Source organism: Chamaea fasciata, unplaced genomic scaffold (genome assembly GCF_029207755.1).
Source record: "Chamaea fasciata isolate MVZ Bird 193981 ecotype frontalis unplaced genomic scaffold, bChaFas1.0.hap1 SCAF_2, whole genome shotgun sequence".
NCBI classification, from domain to species: Eukaryota; Metazoa; Chordata; class Aves; order Passeriformes; family Sylviidae; genus Chamaea; species Chamaea fasciata.
Genome location: NW_027094087.1, coordinates 77,953,745 through 77,975,572, shown reverse-complemented (window position 1 = coordinate 77,975,572; position 21,828 = coordinate 77,953,745). Strand labels below are relative to the sequence as shown.

Sequence of the window (21,828 nt, the reverse complement as noted above, 5' to 3'; positions counted from 1 at the left end):
AGATCTGCCATGTAATTATACCATGAACCGGAGCATATGGAGATCAGGACTTTCAGGACATAGAGAAAATCACGTTTAGTCTCATCAGGAGTTGAACCACAGGAAAAAAAGACAGGACTGCTCAGGCAAAAAATCGGTCTTCACAATGCTAAGGAAGGAATACTGAAGATGTAGATGAATAGAACCTGCCCTTCTCACATAGTAAATTTTGCAAGGCTCTGGAGCAGAGGAGCTGCTGGCCCTAGGAGCCAGTGTGCGCTGGCTGTGGTAGAGATGGAGTGTGAAGGGCAGCGCACCTTGCTGTGCCAGGACACCAAAGTGCAGCCATAAGCAGGGTTCTTCGGGGAGGCGCCTGCTCCACTCAGGCAGCAGAATTCAGAGGTTTGGGTGCAAAGAATCATCATTAGCCAGCTCTTCCCCCTTCACTGCTTTCACAGTGCGCATCTTAGGTATCAAATGCGTTGTTGCACATAACTGCAGTCTGCACGGGCACCTACCTACTGAGGTTCCCAGTGACCCAGAGCGCTGCCCTGTGTCACATTTAAGCAGGCAGAGGAAAAGCTAACAAACTGCTCCAAAGCTCCTTCTGCAACCCCAGCTTCCACACTCCTGGCACCTCAAAGTCAGTCGCACCCCCCCGTGAGAGCCGAGCGGCGCACTTACCGCGGGGCCGACGGCCCGGCCGGCAGCGCGGGGCCCGGCAGCAGCAGCAGCAGCACCAGCCCCAGCAGCCCCGGCGCCGACATGGTGCACCTGGAGCGCTCCTGCAGACGGGCGGACAGACAGCCGGACAGAGCCGGCAGGCACGCGGAGAGCTGCGGGCTGGACAAGCCCGGCTCCAGCGCTGCTCCCCCCGTGCTGCAGTGGCTCTGATTAGCTGCCTGGGAGCGGGATTTGGGCAGCACTCTGGGAAGGAGGCCGGTGCCAAACCCCGAAGTTTACAGTCTAGGCAGGGAAGTAATTAGAAACAGTTGCGCAGCCAGATGGTTTATTTTGATGTTTTAAAAGTGGCCCGTTCACAGATGTGAACGAACTGTCTCATTCTCAAAGTACAGGCAACGTAAATATTTGAGGTATGTGTATCTCCCTCTGTCCTTTGACAGACGGCTGCTTGGGATAATCTGTGAAACTTGTACCGAGGAGGAGACAGGACCAGCGCTCCCCAGCCACAGCATCCCCGCCTGCCTGCTGGAGCACCTCCCTGGCGCCTGCCTCCCCAGGTCCGTCCCTTCCCTCCTTCCCCTAAGGTCACCTGCTCACGTCACAGCACCGTGCGACACTGCAGGCTGCCAGCCTACACCAGCATGAGTGACTGCACATTAAAAGTATTATTAGTTAGCTGTTTCCTAATACCTTATTAAAACACAGTCCAATACTTCATCTCAGCAGTGAGAGATTTTTGAATTGATTTAAAATTAAGCTAAAAGGAAGGATAGTCTCAAAATGAATCAACTTTGGCAGATATGGCCACATGCGCTTCTTTATGCAGCAGAGAAGTTTTTGATCCCTCTGGCTGTCCTGGGAAATTGCTGATTGCCTGATACCTCCTAGGATGGAAAGCTCTTTAAGAAGGAAACTTTGACCACACAGGATGGTAAGTTAGAGGTGTCCTAGTCTACAGACACCCGTATGTATTTTTAAAGCAGGCAGGTGACAGAAGGCGCTTTCACTGGTTCCAAAGCCTGCATTGGAGATTAAAGCCCTCAGCAACTTTCTCAGAATGAAAAGCTCTTGCTTTAATTTCACATTAAATATCTAATATATCACTGATTATACTGCCCCAGAAAGCACTTTAAGATTTACTTAAAATTCTCTGACTTAGAGCCTTCCTTTCCTATGAGTTTAAGTGGACGTCTTACATTTTACATAGTGAACTCAAGGCTACAATTTACAGCATTCCTGATAACTAGTTCTGCTAGTTATCATCCTGCAAAAAAAAAAAAAAATGCATCAAGCATTTGACTTTGTTCTCTTGTCCTTATAGATGACAAAAGAACCTTTAAAGTCTACTTTGGGGCCTGATTTCAGTCAAGTAATCACTCCATTGGAGGATAAAACTATATGGAAACACAAAAGAAGAGACTGGACAAAATCTGCTCTAGCATATTTGTATACATACATTCTTATTCCCTGAAGATATACAGGTTAAACCCAAACACTGTTCCAATGGACTATTAAAACACAGGACTAATATTGTGCTTTAGTAAGTTATCTTGAAGTTGTGAAGTGCAAAACTTCATTATCTACTCACAGTGTACTAACTTCTTTATGACACATAATTTTACCCTAAAATACAAGCAAGTAGAATTAGAATGTAAAAAAAAATGTAAAAGCCTCATATACAGCTGTTGCATATCAAATCTATTTTTACCAGTTTTGCTGCCCTTTCTAGTATATTTCATATTGCAAATGTGTTAAAATGTTTTCTTAATCAACACAGATCATAAAAATCCTGTATTGAGTGATCTGTTGGCTTCAGTCCTGTGATTGTTTATGGTCCTGCTAACCGCATGCATTTGACTTACTTTGATGGATCTAGTGAAAAGGGAAGTAATATTGGCAGGCATTTATTTCTGACAGTCCTTGAAATTTGAAATCCATGTTTAATGCAGTACAATGGATTCTATTAGTGTGATAGTTTTTGAAATGTATTTATAATGCTGCAGTAAAGAATATTTATAAATTAAAGCCCTTTAGATTACAGAAAGGAGCACTTTAAAGAACAATGTGATTGTCAGAAATTGTACCGCCTAAAGTCTCAATTTAGAGAGGAATAAATAGAAAGCTTTGCATTTTAAACCACAATAATTCCCTTTTAGCACCATATTTATGTTTAATCCACAAATTTAAAGGCTGCCATCTGTTCATCTTCTTCCTTTTTCCCTGAGCAGACTGTTGCTGAGAAGTATTCAGAAGACTTTCAAGCAGACTACAAACTATAACTTCAAATGTATGAGGAGAAGACATTCACCGTGATATGATGAACTTATCACTGTCTTATTTATTTACATTTGTGATGTTTTGAAGAAATACACACCTTTTGGCTGTGGACCTTTTGGATTTGGAGAAGGCATACTTACACAGCTGAAGGATGCAGTATTTGAAATGTGCACTCAGAGCTTAAATTTAATAAATGCTTTCATGTGTACCTGTCTCTAATACAATATCTCAGTTCTCCCTTAATGGATTTTAATCTTTTCTCAGGTTATTATTTAATCATTTAAGCCTAGAAGGTTTTTATGCATGCATGTATATACATGTATTAAAAAAATATATATATACATATACCTATGATATGTATGAATTCAGGAGCTAACTGGCTTCCAAACAGACCCTAAATTCAATTTAAAAGGAGTCAATCTCTTTGTAAATGGGAACCTGACATGCTGCCTTGAGACCTGCTCACTTCCTTTCAGCCACTCCTGTACACAATCCTAAGGAACTTCATTCTCTACTGGGTAACAGACACCTACACAAAGCACAGCACTCATAAAATGCTGCTTTTCCTGTGTATTGGAGTTTCAGATTAAGGCTCTAGACCTGTAGGTGCTTGGTAAATGTATGGTTTACAAGTGTAATGCCACTGCTTGCAGAGTAAAGGTAGAAAAGAGAAAGTCAACATATTGCTGACGAGTAGGAGAAGCTGGAACACACCTGCTAATACTAAACAGCCTTTTCAAAATAGGCAATAAATAATATTTGTCAGACTCAAAATTACTTCAAATAAAGATATGGAATAAAAAAAACAGGTTCTGTTAAGCACACTTACACGTAAACCTCATTTTTTGAGTGTATACCTGTTACTGTTCTTGATAAAAGTTCGCAGGATTAGGTAGAGAGATTGGGATAAACATTTTCCCTGCAATTTATGTATCAGTAGACGAACCACGCAATTTCCTATCCAAACTGGTGAAGTTTATTTTTGAGATTTCATAGTCTTCTGAACGGTGTAAAAACTAAGCTGCAAGCCTGGGGGTAGACAAGATAATTCATGGGCAGTGATTTTTTTGATTTTTTTTTAAGGCAAGCAATATCGCTACTTCAACTTTGCCAGAATTATTTTTATAATAAATCAAATAAGAATAATATTAAAAAATAATGAAAAAAAACCATAAGAAAAAAGCTTCTTTACTGTAAGAGTGGTCTCATGCTGGAGCAGAATGCCCAGCAATGTGGTAGAATCTTCACCATTGGACATAATCAAAAGCCATCTGGACAGCGTTTGGGCAACATACTTTAGGCTTTCCCTGCTCTGGGCAGGTGGTTTAGACTAGACCATCTCCAGAGATCCTTTCCAACCTCAAACATTCCATAATTCTATGACTCTGATGGCATAATGTGCTATTGAACAAGGTTTGATTCTGTTTGGAGAGGCAGATGGACTCTGCCTACTCCTTTATTAAAGCCTCCTAGTGAACATTCTAATTTTGTTGTCACTTTAATAAAGCCATCAGCTTTGCAAAACACATTCCATGCCATTCTTAAGGATTTTCTTCTTAATAAAACGTATCAAAATGCACATAAAGTGAACAGTCTAAGCTTAAAAAATGAAAACCATCAAAACCCATCAAATATTCCTCCTGGGTTTCCATCAAAGCCATTTTAGTAACAGCATCAGTTTGTACGAGTGAAGACTGAGGCATTCAAATGCAGAGGCATTCAGTTACATCAAAACTTTATAAAATTAAGCAGAAGTTGAAAATCCCACATATCAAACAAGTTACTGTTCCTCCATAAAATGTGGAACAAGGAGAACTGTAAGTTTCCAGTAATTCTTCTGTCAAGGATATACAATCACTAAACAAGACTGCTGTAAAGATCTAAGAAAAACCACTTTAACAGCCATGAAGCAAAGTACTAGGTGGAGTTAACTAAAATCTGTCTAAACAGAACAGTTCACTGTGCTGGTGAATGTCCTCCATGGAAGGGAGCAGGAGACAGAGTACACCAGTGCTGTACAGACCGGAAAACCTTGCGTTAATTTTGCTGACATGACATGGAATCTGGGACAGCTGATGGTATCACACAGGGAATACAAACAGCTTTTGGAGTTACAGGACCAAGGCTAGAACAAGATAAAAGCTGAGCTGGTTTGAATGTAGCTGGCCTGAATAGTACAGAATATAAGCTACCCAAACAGTTCATAGGCCAACATTAATCAAGATGTTATTTTGTTATACTCTAGGGTAAAACCTTAGCTTACTCCTTCATGCCTCAGTTGAAACTTTAAATAGCTGGTAGGTCTTTTTTTTGTTCAGTGTTTGCTAGTGAATTCCCCTACACAGCAATAATACCCTGCTTTCACAGAGGCTTTAAAGAAGCAGAAGATATTTAAGCATGATCTTGCAAGAAAGCTCAAAATTCCAGCAACAATAATGCATTTTAAAATCCAGTCTACTACATTCTTAACTGTTCAGCATTTCATTCAGAAAGCAAGTAAAGCTCTGTTATAAGCTGAGCTAACAGTATTGTTGAAGAGTCCAAGAAGGGAAATAAGAAATGTAATTTTTCACCATAAATTATTACCTTATGGTCAATTTGTGCCTTATTTCTCAAAGGGACAAGGTTTCTTGATGCTGGGAATCTTGAAAAATCAAAAATAGTGGGAAATACTATTTTATTTGTGATCTTTTTAACTATTTACCTGAATAAGGAGCAATGAAGGATCATTCTCATCATTTTGACCAAAGAGCTGTTCCTAAGGATAGCAAACTAAAAAAATAGATGCTGCTGACTTCTTCAGGGCAGAACTGCAGTAACTCAGGTTGAGTGCCTAAATTGAACACATGCACGCCAGATTCTCCAGGGCAACTGCAATCATCTTATATGGTTTCAATGCTCTGTCTTGCACTGCTTGCTGTTAAACCGAAAATGAGAGAAGAAATTAAGAAAAAGGAAGTGTGGGGAAACACCACTATAACCCTTCTTCTGAGAGCTCCATACCTACTGAAAGCAAACTATGTCTAACTTGAGACTTGAGACTCTCCTTAAAGTGTGAAATTAAGAAAAACACACTCCATCTCCTTCATTCTGGTTCATCAATGTTGACAGAAGTCACAGACACTCAAGAATGTGAGTTTTTAACCCATCCCAGTCAAAGTTACTCATGAACATTAGCTCGGCGTCTCTTGCTGTCATTTGTCTGATGTTGCTCTGTGACCATTTCTGTTATGGTTACACGCTTCTGAGTAAAGCCACTACTAGCCAGAGCCATAAAGGGCAGATAGGTGGAAGCCAACTGGGCTGCTCACCTCATCTGATTCACGTGGGGCCCCAATAATACCAGGGTGCTGCTCAGCATGCGCAGAGCAGAACTTCAGACTATGGGAGAACTTTGTGGTAACCACCGTTAAGATGACTGAGCACTTGGACACCCTGAGGCTAAAGAGCAACAGGCAGAAATTTAGCAGCTTCTGACTTGTATTCTATGCCAAAATGATTAAGTCTTACTTTGGGTCTGAAGTTTAATTCTGAATTGCTAAATGATATTTTGTGACCTTTTTTTACAAGCTCAAGCATAATTTCAAAATGAATATTTCATGAATTCTTTTAGTCATTATAGGCAGTCTGAAATCTGATCAAGCCCTGTGTTCTTTCATAGGTGGTAAATCAAATTTCAACAATGGCAATCCCAATAAGATCAGCTCCTTGGGATGTTTTTAAAATTTGTTTACATTACTCTTCAACTACTTAAGAGACACTTAGGGAAAGTAAGGATAATAAAGCAAATAAAGTTCAAATAAATTCAGAAGTAAAACCAAGGCTTGAAGGCTATTGAAATTCAGTAAGGAAACATGTAGAATAAATAGATGCTTTGAATTCCCCATTTTTTTAGGAGTGAGCAGGTCTAGGAAACTTTGCTTTGTTAATTACCTTTAATCAAGGAAGATCTTACTGTGTTTGCAGATTATGTAGCAGAAATGAAAGTTATAGCTAAGGTTGAGAATTCTCTGTGCAAATCTTATGAAATTTTCCAAAATTTTCTTTTAAATGGACATTTTTGCCATGGTCAATTTCAAACGTGTTGAAGCTTGAAAGAAGAATAGGGAAATTCCTTTGTCTGGCCTTGATTTGTAGAGATAAGAGGTAAATCTTTACTAAGAAATATCTTTTCTTTTGACTTATTTAACATTACCGTAAAGTAACATTGTAAGATTAACTCCAAAATTCTGTCTTTATCTATATGTTTATGACTTGCTTTGTAGGTCAGTGTGAATTTTCTAAATTAGAATTAAAACAGACTTCAGCCCTAAAATTAAACATTTTACAGACTTTAAAGGACTAACAAGTTCTTTGCAAAATTATATCAGCAATTTTATAGATACCTGTTTTCCAGTTCATCCTCACATGCCTGCTATATGCCACTCAAGTTCTAAAATGTTCATAATTGCTTTTCATGTGCCAGGTGTGAAAGTCAATTTCTGGTTAAATAAATAGCAAAGCAAGAAAGGGCTTTTTCTTGCAAACAGGAGATCTTCACCATCTGCACAATTCTACGAATGAAAGACTACTGTTTCACCTTAGCACACAGGCAGCTCCATCAAGGTATCACGGGCTAAACCCTTCTTCCAGCATTAGCATCACCTCATGCAAGTTGTGCTCACAGACAGGTTGTCAAAGAGAGTTCACTCTTCTGCTGCAAGTATGGGTCCCCATTAGCAGCTTGTGCTTCACAGAGTGAGGGCAGGTAGTAACAATATGTTACCAAGTACAACACCAGGTAAAAGGACATGTGCCAAATACATAAGGAAACGTTCTATATAATACAACCACATGTAAGGAAATGAAACCCTTCTTTTTGGGAACTCATTAAACAGTATCTAAATTACTGCAGCGTATTTTGAACCCCCCTCCAACACATGACAGATGCTAACATGTGAATTTAGTGGCAGGCCACCAAGGTGGTTGGAACTGGAGCACTTGCTCCATGAGGAGAGGCTGAAGGAGCTTGGCTATTTTAGCCTGCAAGAAGGATGGGTTTGGGGACACCTAGGAGCAGTCTGCCAGATTCTCTGAGGAAGCTGTCAAGAGGACAAAGTTGGGCTATTCCCAAGGGTGCATTGCAGGAGGAGAGACAGATGAAAAGAAAGGGTCCAAGTGCATGTCAGGAAAAAATCTTTCAGCACGAGGACAGTCCAGTACAGAAACAGGCTTACCAGGGAGGCTGTGCAGTCTCTATCTTGGGAGGTTTTCAAGACCCAAACGGATAAAGCCTTGAGCAAGCTGGTGTGATCTCATCTCTGAGCCTGGTTTCAGCAGATCAGTCAGACCAGATGGCCTCCTGAGGTCCCTTCCAACTGGAAAATTGTTCTATCGAGAATTATTTTTCAGAGACCAGTATATTCATAGAAAAAAAATGTTACACAAAAGTCACATCTGCTGGCAAATGTTGATTTCCTTTGTTTAGATATAGCTGCAATGTTTCACTCTTTGCAACTGTCAGTTTTCATTTATGAGATGCTATCAACAGCATAATGCTGCCTAGCAACTTATTCCAAGTAATGAAACGTTAAGTGGGGAGGAAGAGACAAAATGGGAAGAGTATTATTTGTCAGCACAATTATTCTTAAATTGTTTTGCTCTCCAAATTTTTTCTCATGAAACATCAGCTGACTGCTATCAAAACCAGAAAACACTAAAATTAGGTGCTTAAATTTACTGGAATTGCTAATCCTGGTAATACATGTAAGTAGTGCTGGTAGGACTGCATCTGTAATCCTGAGGCCAGCTCCCTAACTGGCTTATTAGTTTTGGTTGCCAGCATCAAATAGATATAATTTAAATGAACCTAATACAATTTATGCCATACACTTTCCTTCAGCTTTCTGGGTTATTTTGCTAAGGGCTTTGTCTTTTGAACCATTTTCCACATCTTCACCATCTCTGGAAAGTTATAGGCTCACATTATTCCCTATAATCCAGTTTCATCTAAACATAAATTTGACACAAATTTACTTTTTTAAAAAATTTGTTCAAGAAGATAAAATACAGATTGGAACATATCAATATGATTTACAGAAACAATTTTCCAAGTATTTCTTTATCTGTTTATTTATAGTATCTCTTTCATAGAATCATTCAGGATGGAAAAGATCCCTAAGACCATTTACCCCAACAAGTGAAGATATTTTTATGAATTTATTTCACTGTGGAGCTCGAGTCTGGGCTTTTACATGGCTCTTCAGTAATTTTGAAATTAACCAGACCACCCAGTGAAGTAGGGGCAAAGAAGTGCACTAGTACTAAAAAAAGCCCTAAGATGTACAAATAGGGTTTCTTACCAAAATAAGCAACCTATCCTAGCACTTGAAGGGCATAATGAAAAACAAAAACAAACCCCAAACCAACCAAGAAACAAGAAAGCTGAAGCCCGAAGTAAAGCCCTACAAAACTGCCGCAGCAAGAGGCGCCTCGGCCCGCGCTGCTGTCGGCAGAGGAGCAGTGCGGGCTCAGCCCGAGCGACCGCCCGGCGGGCTCCGTCCTGTGCCGGGCACCACTCGTGTGCTTCGGGGCGCAGCGAGCGCAGTTCCGAGCCGCTTTGGGGTGTTTTGCGAGACGGGACCGCCGTGGGGATCACCTCCGGCGGCGGGGCCGCTAAGCCACCTCTCTTCCCAGGCGGATTCTTGATTAAGGCGGGCGTCTGTTCGTTCCGAGGCGCCCGTGCGCGGTCGGCATCGTCTCCTCCGCACCTGCTCCCTCCCCGCCCGCCCCCGCCGCCGTTGCCGAGAGACTGAGCGCGGCCGCCGCCGGGCGGGCCCCGCCGCCCCGATCCATCGCGGGGAGGGCGGCGTGCGAGGCTGGCACAGCACCGCAACACCCGCACACCCGCGGGGGCCGCTCCCGACCGCGCCATGAAGGGAGATGCTGGCGGTAGGTCGGCGGCGGCGGGCGCGGCTCGCTGTCGGAGCGCGGTGGGGCCCCGCGCCTCCCCGGCCCCCTCTCCGGCCCTTCGGTGCCGGCGGCCGCCGCGGCTGTGCCGGGAACGCTGGCGGCTCCCAGGGAAGGGACGGGCGCGGACAGAGGCCCGCCTGGCTCCGCCGCAGGGGGAAGGGGCGGCGGCGCCCTCCGCATCGCCCGCCCCGGCCCTCCTTCCCCCGCGGTGGGAGGGGGCGCTCCGGGCCCTCCGCCGCCGGCCTTACCCCGCGCCCCGGGGCCCTCCGCAGCCTCGTCACTAAGGCGCTGCGGGGCCGTGCGGCCAACAGGCCTCTTCGGGGGGCACTCATTTCATGGGATGGTTGTGGACGGGGACTGGGGTGGCCGCGGAGAGCTCTCTCCCCGAGGGGAGCGTTCGGCTGGTTCGCAGGGGTTGCGGGCTTGGCGTGGTTGGAGGGAGCAATGTACCCGGGCCTGGGCTAAATCTATTTAACATGCAGTGTCAGGGGTTCGTACATCGAATAGAGTGAGATGCTTAATATTTGTTTGTTATTGACATCTTTTTAGTTTAGTACTCACAGTAAAATCAGAGACCTATTTCTAGAAAGGATCAGGTTTTCTGATGGCCTTAACATGCAAACGTGGCTTTTAAGTCATCTATGATTTGGTAGGTTAACCATTGTTGCATCCAGGCATATATTTATACCGAGAAAACACTAACTAAATGCTGTTTGAGTCTTTTGTGTTTGTCTTAAGCATCGTCAGTATCCTGAATCATTTTGTTGTTCCTTTTCGTTTTCCTTTCCTTCCCAGCAGCCCCACTCCACCTGCTCTCTGAGTGACCGGCAGAGAAATGATACATATTAACAATGAATTACAAAAGCTGAAGTTTCTTAACTTCGGGGAGGGGGCGGGAAATCACATTTCTTTGAGGTGGTCTCACTGAATGCTAGAAGTTTCCAGCTCTCAAGTATATACATATGCCTTTGGAGAATTTTAGGAGCAGTTGGGTTTGTTTTCATTTGGTGGAGTTGTTTTTTTTTTTTGTTTTACCACGTGAGCTTGGTAACTTTCAAAACTATAACGATTGGCATGTCATTTGTGCTTTAGTCTTCTTGTTTGGTGCATCTGTTGTATTTTAATCTGAAATGTGGTCCATCACAGTTCATTGTCATTTAAGCTATACCGCCTGGAAACATAACTTACTCTGATTTAACTTATTTCCAGCTACAGGATACTGCTGGTACCATGAACACTATGTAGATCTGTATGGCATTCATCCAAACCTAAGTATTGTGTCAAAGACATTTTGTGTCTTAAGCCTTCACAGTTAAAGATGAATACTATCACACTGTGCTGTAGGGACTAATGGGCTGCTGGACCTGGCCCTAGGAGACTTCTACAGATAAGAATCTCTTCTTGAGGCATGAGTATCTCATGATGAGATAAAACTGGTACTGGCTTCTGGGGAGTTGGGTTTCCTCTCCACCTGCCTAGGTATTTAGGAGTTGAGTCTGTTACAAATAAGATTTCTGATGTGCTTATGAGTGAACTAGAGATGTTGCATTCAAAAATAATTTTTACTGTGCTGCTAATAGAATGCTTCCATGGTTGGATCTCCTATGGGTTTTGACCACAAAATCTTTTGGGAATAAAGAGCAAAGTCAGCCTAATGTGGGTGTTACAAGTTGAATCATATTTTCTTTCTCTTTCAACCTTTTTCAACCTTTCTCTGTTCTCCCTTTCATTACCTTCATAGCATCTTTTATTTCAACTGAAGCTTCCTGGATTGGTTAAATACTGATAAATATCTTGCTTTGCAAAATACCAGTCCTAAACTACAATTGCAAATTTTCTTGGTTCTACTAGGTAATTTCTTTTTCCTTTCTTTATTTTCTGGGATATTTTCATCCATTATCTCTTGTCTTTTTTTTCTTTTTTTTTTTTTTTTTTTTTTTTTTGGTCTCCCTTCATGGTGAGGACAATCAAGTAGGGAAACAAGTTGCTCAAACAGCCTCCTTTGTTGAAGGTTTTCAAGACCAGACTGGAGTAATCTGGGTAAATGCAATAGCCTGTGCTGTCACCAGAGTTAATACTGCTTGAGGAGGAGGTACAACTGGAAACCTTCTGAGGTCACAGAACCAAATGTTGGTTTTGGTTGTAAGAGACCTTAAATATCATCTAGTTCCAGCCCCACTGCTGTGGGCAGGGACACCTTCCATTAAACAAGATTGCTCAAAGCCCTATCCAGCCTGACCTTGAATACTGACAGGGATGGGACATCCGCAACTTCTCTGGGAAACCTGTTCCTGTGCCTCAGCACCCTCACAGTAAAGAATTTCTTCCTAATATCTAATCTAAACTTCCTTTATCTTAAGGTCATTTGCCCTTGTCCTTTCACTACATATCTCTGTGAAGGTCCCTCCCCAGGGACTGTAACCCCCTTTAGGTACTGGAACACTGCTCTGTGGTCTCCCTGGCTGAACAGCTCCAACTTGCTCAGCCTGTCTTCATAGGAGAGGTGCTCCAGCCCATCTTTGTGGCCTCCTCTGGATTCATTCCAGCAGATCAATGTCTTGTGTTGCAGGCTCTGGAGCTGGGTCCCTGGAGAGCCTTGGTGGTGTCTCACAAGAGCAGAGTTGAGGTCCTTCCAACTTGAACTGACTTATGATTCTATGAACTCAGTTTTCCTTCTTTTTTCCTTCTCTCCAAAATAATGCCTTTGCTTACAGTACCTTAAGTACCAGAGGTTATGGTGCAACTTCTAGAAACTGCCCTGCAGCAAGGGCATGTCAATTAGTTTGTTTCAAAGGGGAGATAAGAAGATACAAATAGAAAAAGTCCTAATTCTGTTTTCTGGATTTCAAGTTTAAAATATATAGGCATTAACTTTCTTGATGGCAGTTTCTTAAAAGAATAGAAAAGGAAGAATTTGGGAAGGAAAGATGATCAAGAATATATATTTTAGAAAAAATTGTAACAAATCAAAAAGAATATAAGCACCATTTGTTTTAATTTTTATGTATTTAAATAGTGAAAAGATGCATATACAAGGTTCTAGGCACACTAGCATGTAATTAATGATACAACATGTAGGAGAAGGGAATACAGGTGACCTCGCCCCTGATAAGTAACAGCTGTGTTAATTAACCAGTTCAGCCTAGCCCCTGATAAGTCCCAGCTCTATTCAATAAAGGTAAGTGTGATGAAAGGGAGTGGGTTAGCTGGTGAGGGGACATCTTGAAGGAGGAGGAACCTTGAGGAAGAAGGAATGAGAGGATCGTGGGAAATCCTGAGGAGAGAAAATCAGTGCTGTGAGGTCAGTCTGGGTCTGCTGTTAGAGCCTCTTGTTGTCAGCCTGCAGCCATAGTCTAGCTAGGTAAAAGCCTGCAGTCATAGTCTGCAAACTAATACATACAGTTACCGTTTAGCAGGCAATAACCAGCAGTCAAAGGCTGCAAGGGAAACCTACAGCAGGAGCCTGCTGTAGCCAGAGTCAGGGGACAGTTTGAGTCAGGATGGCTGATCTGTAAAGAGGAATAAACCAGGACCCTTTTCATGCTGTGTGTCACAAGAAGTCTGTGTCGGCCGATTTTTACCCTCTAGCAAGAGGGCTACTGCAACACAGCAAAATCCTAGAAACATTAAAATAACTACTTAAGCAGGCATGCTGCTAGCTGTCTACCTACAGAGAGGCTCCTTTCCACCCCTATATCTTTCTGAGAAGGAAGCCTTCATTCCTTTCTTTAAAACCCTGAAAAATTGATCCACAGTACTCAGAGCAGGTTACTGAATTTGGAGTATTATAGAGAGAGGATGGGTTGCTCCCTGAATCCTCTCAAACAGTCACCTGGTAGTGCCTGTCCCCTTACTTTCACAGAAGGCTAAACACAATTTCCACCTGGATGTGGGTAATGCTGCAAAAGCAAATTCCAGAACACTGCTCTCTCTTTTTTTTCCAGCATGATTCTTACTAAGGATGTTGCTACATGACTTTTTGTCAGCAATGAGCTCTGACATATATTTATATCAACTACATTGCAGTTGACCAATCCTAGGTCAGTAAGTGGTGGATAGGTGGCCCACAGTCAAAGTGAGCTTTTGAAGTAAACCAGCTGTTAAACTGTGCAAATGTATTTGTGAAGGAAGCACACTGCCATTGGTATTTTCTCTGCATATAATTACTGTGCATTCAGTGGCCATCGTTACATTTTAACATTTTATCACCCATTCTGACAGTGTAATTGTAGGACTTGGAAAGGTATCATTGCTGACTGGTCTTGCCAACAACCAGCCTGTTAGGGGGAAGTGGAGGGTGCTCACCAGACTTGTGCCTTGGTTTCCACTGAAAAAAAAGCACTGTTTGCTTTTGCTTTTTGCTGACGACTTGTACAGGGAAGTAGCTGCTTCGTGCTTGGATGTGTTCCATGTTGGGCATACATGGGAAGCTGGGGCTTTGGAATGTGAGAGTGTACCTCCTCTTTATTTCAAAGGTCACTTTGGAGTACCAGGATCTCTATTTTGTATGTAAAAGAAGTGTAGTGGAATGTGACATAAGCATCATTGGAAAAATCATCTTCAGTGGTTCTAGCTTTTTTTTTTTCCACTCAACCAAATCTCTTAATTAAAAAAAAAAAACCAAACCAAAAAAAAAACCCCAAAACCCAAACAAACAAAAAAAACCACAAAACAAAACAAAAAAACCACCTGGGAAAGCTAAGCAATTCTGTTTTCTGTTTAAAATTAAAAAGTTTAATTTGTGGCTGCCTTTGTATGCAATGAGATATTTGATTCTGCTTGCTGAGTATTATTTTGGTGACATCTGAGAGGAAGAATTTATATGTAAGAAATAAACATTGTAAGAACATGGCCCTTAGTTGATAATAAGGCAAAACACAGGAAATGGGATGTGAGCAAAGAGCTGAAGTGTAAACACCTGTTTTCAGACTAGGTGTTCTTATATTGGCAGCCTCAAGCAATTTTTAAACCTTTCTCAGTTGTAAAACTCAGTCCTGGTATTTTTAGTCTGGGATCCTGTTAGTAAGTACATCATCAGTTATTCTTTCCTGCCTATATCAAAATGATTTGAAAATGTGAATGTAACTGATTTTGGGGATATTTCCTTCAGTGTACCTTCTTTGTGGTGAAACAGCATTGTTTTTAATAAATACTAAGGTTTGGTCAGTTATTAGCAGTGTATCATACTTAAATAACAAAGAGATCTTTCAGAACATTTCATCAGATGTAATAGTGATACCACACAGAGAAAAAGGTACTGAAATAAGCTCATACTTGAAATTAGTTATGAGTTAATAGCATCTGTGGTGGCATGTGCCATGTGATTGTATCCATGGGAATTCTGTCTTTACCCTTCTAAAATAAATATACTGTTATAAATATATATACTGTTGTGTATACAACTTGCTCACTTCAGATTTTTGCTACATGAAAACAAATACTAAAATGCCATTTAACTGTACCTGTACCCAAAATCAGGAACCTGTGGTTGCAGGGATCTGGCAATAGAGAAACAGTGTCAATTTGCAAACAAGGGAAGGAGAAGGCTAATGATGAAACAATGGGAACCTGGATTTTTCCTATAGCCATGTAATGCATGCTGAAGTTAAGAGCAATCCATTTCTTTAAGGTGACCTGTACTTTGGAGCTTTTTTAACGTATAATATGGAAATGGGGTTTTGTCATCATGCTGTGTGTATGGGTGTTCACATCATTTTCCTGTCACCCATTTTAGCTCTCACATTTGTTATTATTGTCTTGGAGTGTGTGTGCCACTTTCTGTGTCCCTGCTCTGGGAGAAGTTGGAAGCGGAGTTGACGTTTTCAAAGAAGAGAGAGTTGAAGAGAGTGCTTGTAGGTGGCCTGCCTTGGGAGGATCTTCAGGCAGTGCTCACATGATCTCAGGTGACAAAGTCTATAGGCAGTGAGAAAAAAAGTATGTTGGAAGCCAGGCATTGCTGATTCCAAGGATTTGTCTGATTTTTGAACTTTCTCTCCATAAGTGGTAGGTAGGAATATCTGCTTCGTTTTCCTGTTTATATTTCTGTGAAGTCATTTTTCAGCTGCCTTCTTTGTCAGACAGAGCCTTTATAAGCATGTTTTCCTGACTTCGTGATACAGATCTTTTGAGCAGATTATGCTACATACACTGAGCTTGCTTTATAAATGAGACTCAGATTTCTCAGCTTTTGATGTTGTGGAGGATCAGCTACTTTTTAAAATTTGTCTTTTGATTTTTTTGGGAACTGCATATTTCCATCAGAAGGAGTGTCTTGCACTTAGTGGGAATATTGCGAACTGGGTTATACCTTCTTTTGACTCTTTTTTGCAAATTGGATTATACCTTTTCCCCCCCCCCCACTCCCCCGAAGTGCACAGTGAGTCTTATGTCCACCTCAGCCATTGTCCTGGCATACTTTCATTTCAGAAGAAGCTGCAAATTTAGTGCGTGCGGGTGGTTTAGAAAGTGTAGAGGTTGCAGAACATGCCTGCAATTTCAGAGATAGAAAGGAAGAGAACAAGGCTGCCGTAGTGGATCTGAAGAGGCTCAGAGTGTGAGTAATGTCTGTTTAGTTTTATTCCTTTTAATTTGCCGTTGTTTCTAAAAATAGAGGAGAAATTTAAAAGACACTATGTTGCTCCCTGAAAAGGTTGACACCTGCAAGGTGAGTTTTCATTGCTACTTTAAGAAAGTACTCCAAAGAAATGTGAAGTGGTTGTAGCCCCAAAACTCCATATTTTCCTGTCTTAAAGCCTGTCTTTGCCCTGCACCCAGTATGTCTTAAACACACTGCAGCTAGAAATACATCCTAGGGAATGTATTAAGCCTTTCACATTAATAACAGGTTGTGATCAAAGAAAGACCTAATGACGTGTGTTGGAATCAATGCTGGAACTGCAGGAGTGGATTTGTATCAGGGTTAGGGAGGACTCCATCCTCCCCATTAGCCCAGCTTGGTGTGCTGCTCACTGCGTGTCACATGCTGGAAGGAGCTCGTGCGCAGCTCCCCTTCTCTTCATCCTTTAGCTGGTTTTTCCCTGAAGAAACATGTGCAAAAAGGATTAGTAGTCCAAGGGTTAAAATTCTTTACACAAATGACAGAGTCCTGAAACTGTAGCACATGGAAAAGCCTGCATCCCCTGGTAAATTAAAAGTAGTGAGAACAGCAAAAAAAGTTGCATAAAAGCTTGAAAGCAGCTATGCTATATTTTGGAAAATCTTGCTAAAGACCATTTACAAAATATTACTGGTTTGTCATCTTCAGTCTGGATTTTTGTGTGCATTTCTGGTCATTTCAATAGAGAAGAAAGCAAGCTGATTCTTATATTCCATAACATTTCTTCACTTCCAGTTGGTTTTAAATACATGGAGATTTTTTTTTTTTATTCAAGGCTGCCTCTTAAAAATAAGAATTCTAATCTCTTTAGTCACAACACTGATTAGCTCAGTTGGTCAGAGCATGATGCTAGTAATACCAAGGCTGTGGGTTTGATATCCATATGTGCCATTTACTTAAGAGCTAGACATGATGATCCTTCTGGGTCCCTTCCAACTCAGAATATTCTGTGATTTCTGTGTTTTAAGTACGTGGACTGAATCCATTGTGGGAATTTATTATGAATATCTGAAATTCATGTTATTTTCTGTGCCTGGACCAATTAAAACTTACTCGAACAAAGAGGCACTGGGTAAAATGAAAAGTGGGAATTTTATTAGAAGGGTATAGCTAATCTTCCTACACATCAAATATATAAATAAGAAATAGTGAAAAAAAGCATAAAAACATCTTAATCTTTCTAATGGACTGTTGATAATTATTTGCTTTCTTACACAAATGGACATAGCTTGTTATTTAGATCATCATTTATTTAAAAAAAAAAAAAAACTCAATAAGTGGCAAACAAAAATAGGTTTTTTCATATCCTGAACCTTTTCTCATAATGACTGATTGCACTTATCTTATTAATTCTTTGTGTATTGCTACATCTTTTCTTAAAAGCTTACTAGAGCACAATAGTAGCCATTACCAGAAATAGTAAACATAAAATTAGTATTTTGTTATTTCACTGATTAGCTTTTGAGTAACAATTTCCAAAAGAACATACGTGTAAGAAACATTTTAGGCAGTGTTTTTTTTCCCTAAGATTTTGGGAAATGCAGCTCCCAAGGCATTGCAGTAACTCCTCATCACTATGCTAAATGTAGCCATTTTAAGGTTTCACCACCACAAAAAGCACACCATCGGCTCTGAGACTTGAAGCATTTCTGGTTGTGCTTTGGTCTAAGTAGAGAAAAAAGGTCAATCTATTACAACTGGGAAATAAATAGGAGAAAATGGAAAAAAAAATCCAAATAGGAGGCAGTAGTGAATTCAGTTATAAAATGAAAGTGGGAGCATGAACCTTGAGCATGAACATGGAGAGAGCATGCAATTTCTGTGAATTATATTTCATTCTTCATTTGTTAGAGAAGGGTTATTAATGTATTTGTTTTATTGTATTTGCATGTTTTTAGTGACAGCTTACCAGTTTTACTTGTGCTAAGGTTGCTGTGAATGACCGTTTAAAATTAATATAGGTGTCAGAAGTTATCCCTTTTTTGGTTCCTTTATATTATTTCTGTTTGTTTTTTTAAAAAAAAATTAGTTATTGCATAATGTCAGCTCCTCCAGTTGGGAACATTAGTACTAGACCTCAGGCCTGTTACTGTGTGGTTTGTACAAAAAGCAATGGTTCAGACTTGGTTTTGCAGAAACAGGAACTGACCTCTTGAATCTGAAAGAGAAAACAGAGCAGGGATAGACTTTGAGGGACTTGGAATATGATTAAGGGTTTACATTTGCCATAACAGCTAAAAAGAAGAGACAGGTAAGGAAGCAAGCACAGTGTTTGGACATGAAGCAGCAGCCCATGGGATTGAAAAGGCCAGCTGAGACCAAGCACATGGGCACTGCTGCAGTCCTGAGCCCACTGTTGCCTCCAGGTAATAGAGGACAGTGTTTCCTGCGTTCATGTTTCAGGTGTCATTGTGATACTTGGGACTGTAATTAGAAGGGCCTGTAGTGACACGACAAGGGAGCAAATGGAAAAGGGAAGATTTAGGTTGGACATAAGGAAGAAATTAGTTACGATGAAAGTGGTGAGACATACAAACTGGCTGTTCAGAGAAGTTGTAGTAGCTGTATCGTTGAAAAGTGGACAAGGCTTTCAGCAACCTGATCTAGTGAAAGATATCCCTGCCCATGGCAGGGGAGTTGGGTAAGGTTATCTTTAAAGGTTTCTTTGAAATCAAACCATTCTATGATTCTATCTTATACTAGTTTTGATGAACTTTTGGTTGTCACAGAGCAGTGTCACTTGCAAACAGTTGGTCCAGGACAAGGTTCCAAGATCTTGCTTTCTTCCTCCTCTTCACTTTGCTAGAAAAAAAAAAAAAAAAATCTCTAAGGGGTTGTATTTCATGAAGAATAGAATTGTATTTCATGGGCAGACAGTTACTTCTCAGGAGAGTGTATCTTCCTCATCTGTTTGGATTTGTTTAGACTCTGAGATCCATGAACTGTATCTGTGAGAGTCAATACTAACATCTAACTCACCTTACTGCTCTCATGGCGTGTCCCCTAGTTGTGCCTCAGATGGCTGAGCATACAGAAGGCTCAGTCAGTGTCACCCATGCAGGGATGTCCAGACTTGGCCTGACCTTGCAGACACAACGTATTTTCCTTAGTCTTTCCATGTGCCAACGCATGCCCCACAGACAGCCAGCTGTCTGGCTGTTGGATAGATAATTGTTAACATCAAAAAATTATTAGAAAAACACATGTTAGTAGGAGTATATAGCAAAAAGGCTCTTCTGATTTCAGTAAATAACATTAACATCTATTGGCTGCTTAACATTGCCTGTTTCCCTTTGGCATGTTGGGATTTCTCTTAGCCTAGTATAATAAATGGAAATGTCACCATTTAATTAAATGGCTCCAGGTCAAATTCATCCAATGATTACTCTGTGTTGAAGTTCACAGCAATAGCATTCTTTGCATATTAGAACAAATTTTCTGTCAACATTGCTAAGTTTCTGGTAATTGTGTTGCATACCTTTGTGTAGTTTTTTTTGTAAACGAATGAGAGTCATGTCAGTGATTTATATTAAATAAAATCAAAATCCTATTAATCAGTAAGTACAAAAGAAGTGCGCATGAAAACAAAATGCTTTAGGTTATTTATAAAACAGTTCAAAATGCATTATAAAATTGCTGAAGTGAAATAATGTTTTCTGTTTTTTTTTTTTTTTCTCACCAAGGAGGTTTCATGATTATAGATAAGAGAAGTTAACTTCAGGATGCTAAAAAGGAAACAGAGTTCAAGGGTGGAAGCCCAGCCAGTTACGGATTTTGGTCCCGATGAATCTTTGTCAGATAATGCAGATATTCTATGGATTAACAAACCAGTAGGTATCTTTTCATGTAATTACTAGTTTTAAGTTAAATGTAACTTGAATTGTTGAAATATGACTTCCACAAAAAATTCTGAATTAGATATTAGTCAGAAAAAATTTTCAACTATAGTTGTTAGTGTACCAGTTTATTGTTTTAAAAACATCAAAGACTAAATAAAATTGTTTCTTTTGGCTGTTGCAAAATTATGGGATGATTTAACAGTATTTTCCAACCAGTTCATCTGATTGATTCTTTTAAAACAGCCATCCTTTCAAGGTTTGTGGTTCCTAACATGTTCTTTAAGATTACAAGTTAATAAAATAAACCTGTGAAAAGGATGTTAAAAAGCGAATTTTGTTCCTCAGGTGGTAGCCAGCAATAAGCACTTTTGACTTTCAAACCTCTCCTTTTGAAACATTTATGAATATAAAAGTGTTGTTACTTCGGTTGTTTATTCAAAGTACAGCTCTCATTTTTCTGGGACCATTTAACCAAAAACCTGTCTTGAGAAAAAGAGAGGTGTAAAAGTGTCTAGCAGCTTTAAACTGGCAGAAATTTCATTAGGAGTGGAGTTATTATTAGACTGTACAGTATTAAGAAAATGTCTTTACCATGTAAATATAGTTATTACGACTGAGTTATTTATTCAGCAGTGAGCATGGATCTGGGATTCCAATATTGAGAATGATTTCTGATTTTGCAGAGAAGGCATTTTAACATTTCTCTTAGTGTATAATTTTTTACTTTATAAAAGCAGGAAGTAAAATATTCTGACATAATACCTGTTGTTAGAATTGCATTCATTTAAGGAAACCATTATTTTATTTGTAGTAAGGATGTCAGATTCCCTCAGCTTTGCTGCTGAGCTTAACACCTAGAACTATTTAGCATGAATTATTATATGAGTGTTGTCTGTTGTTTAAGTAGAATCTTTAGATTGGCTGCTGTAATAAATTCAAAATTTCATTGCAGAAATATATGATGGGTATTTACTTACATTTCTTATCACACAATGCACGAGGTTTTCATGGAATAATTTTTTCTTGTCATGCTGATGGACTAGCTGTATATTGCTTAGTGTTTGTAGTACTGACACTTTACCGTGGCAGAGAACAAGTTTTGTATCAGCCACACTTTAATACTTGTTTTAATTGTTTCAATTGAAACAAGGTTCAAAACAAAGTGCATGTTAAAGGGATGTTGGAGATCATTCATCAGGTGCTTTCTGCTTCCAAATTATTAATCTGGGCTCAGAGTATGCAAATGATAGAGCTATTCAATTTGGGTCAGGTATCATTACATGTAAGTGAGTGAACAATCAGCATTAAATTAGGTGGCTGTTCTTAAAATCTTCTTGTCTGAGGCATGCTGTAAATGAGTGTACAGTTTTTCCCCAGATGAAAATTTTTGAAAAATGTACTGAAGTGTTTTTTGTTTAAAGATTCTTTTCTTGCTGAAGTATCTTTTCCTTTTTGTTACGATAGGTGTGACCTTATAAACTG

At 40.2% G+C, this 21,828-nt stretch overlaps 2 protein-coding genes and 1 long non-coding RNA gene across 3 annotated transcripts in view; 2 read left to right on the top strand and 1 right to left on the bottom strand.

Moving 5' to 3' along the window:
* ITGBL1 (integrin subunit beta like 1) overlaps positions 1–1,070 on the bottom strand; it is a 128,973-nt gene extending 127,903 nt beyond the window's left edge. Inside the window, exon 1 of the mRNA XM_066176414.1 lies at positions 664–1,070. Within this exon, the coding sequence (XP_066032511.1) occupies positions 664–746 (83 nt within the window). The 5' untranslated portion in view covers positions 747–1,070. The remainder of the gene's footprint in view (positions 1–663) is intronic.
* On the top strand, positions 970–3,105 carry LOC136285353 (uncharacterized). Its single transcript, XR_010719428.1, has 3 exons — positions 970–1,220; positions 1,490–1,594; positions 2,892–3,105. It is a non-coding gene; the product is annotated as an uncharacterized lncRNA (long non-coding RNA).
* A 9,943-nt stretch (positions 3,106–13,048) lies between these two features.
* NALCN (sodium leak channel, non-selective) overlaps positions 13,049–21,828 on the top strand; it is a 238,087-nt gene continuing 229,307 nt past the window's right edge. The window contains exons 1-2 of the mRNA XM_066176413.1: positions 13,049–13,192; positions 20,191–20,337. Of these exons, the coding sequence (XP_066032510.1) occupies positions 20,230–20,337 (108 nt within the window). The 5' untranslated portion in view covers positions 13,049–13,192; positions 20,191–20,229. The remainder of the gene's footprint in view (positions 13,193–20,190; positions 20,338–21,828) is intronic.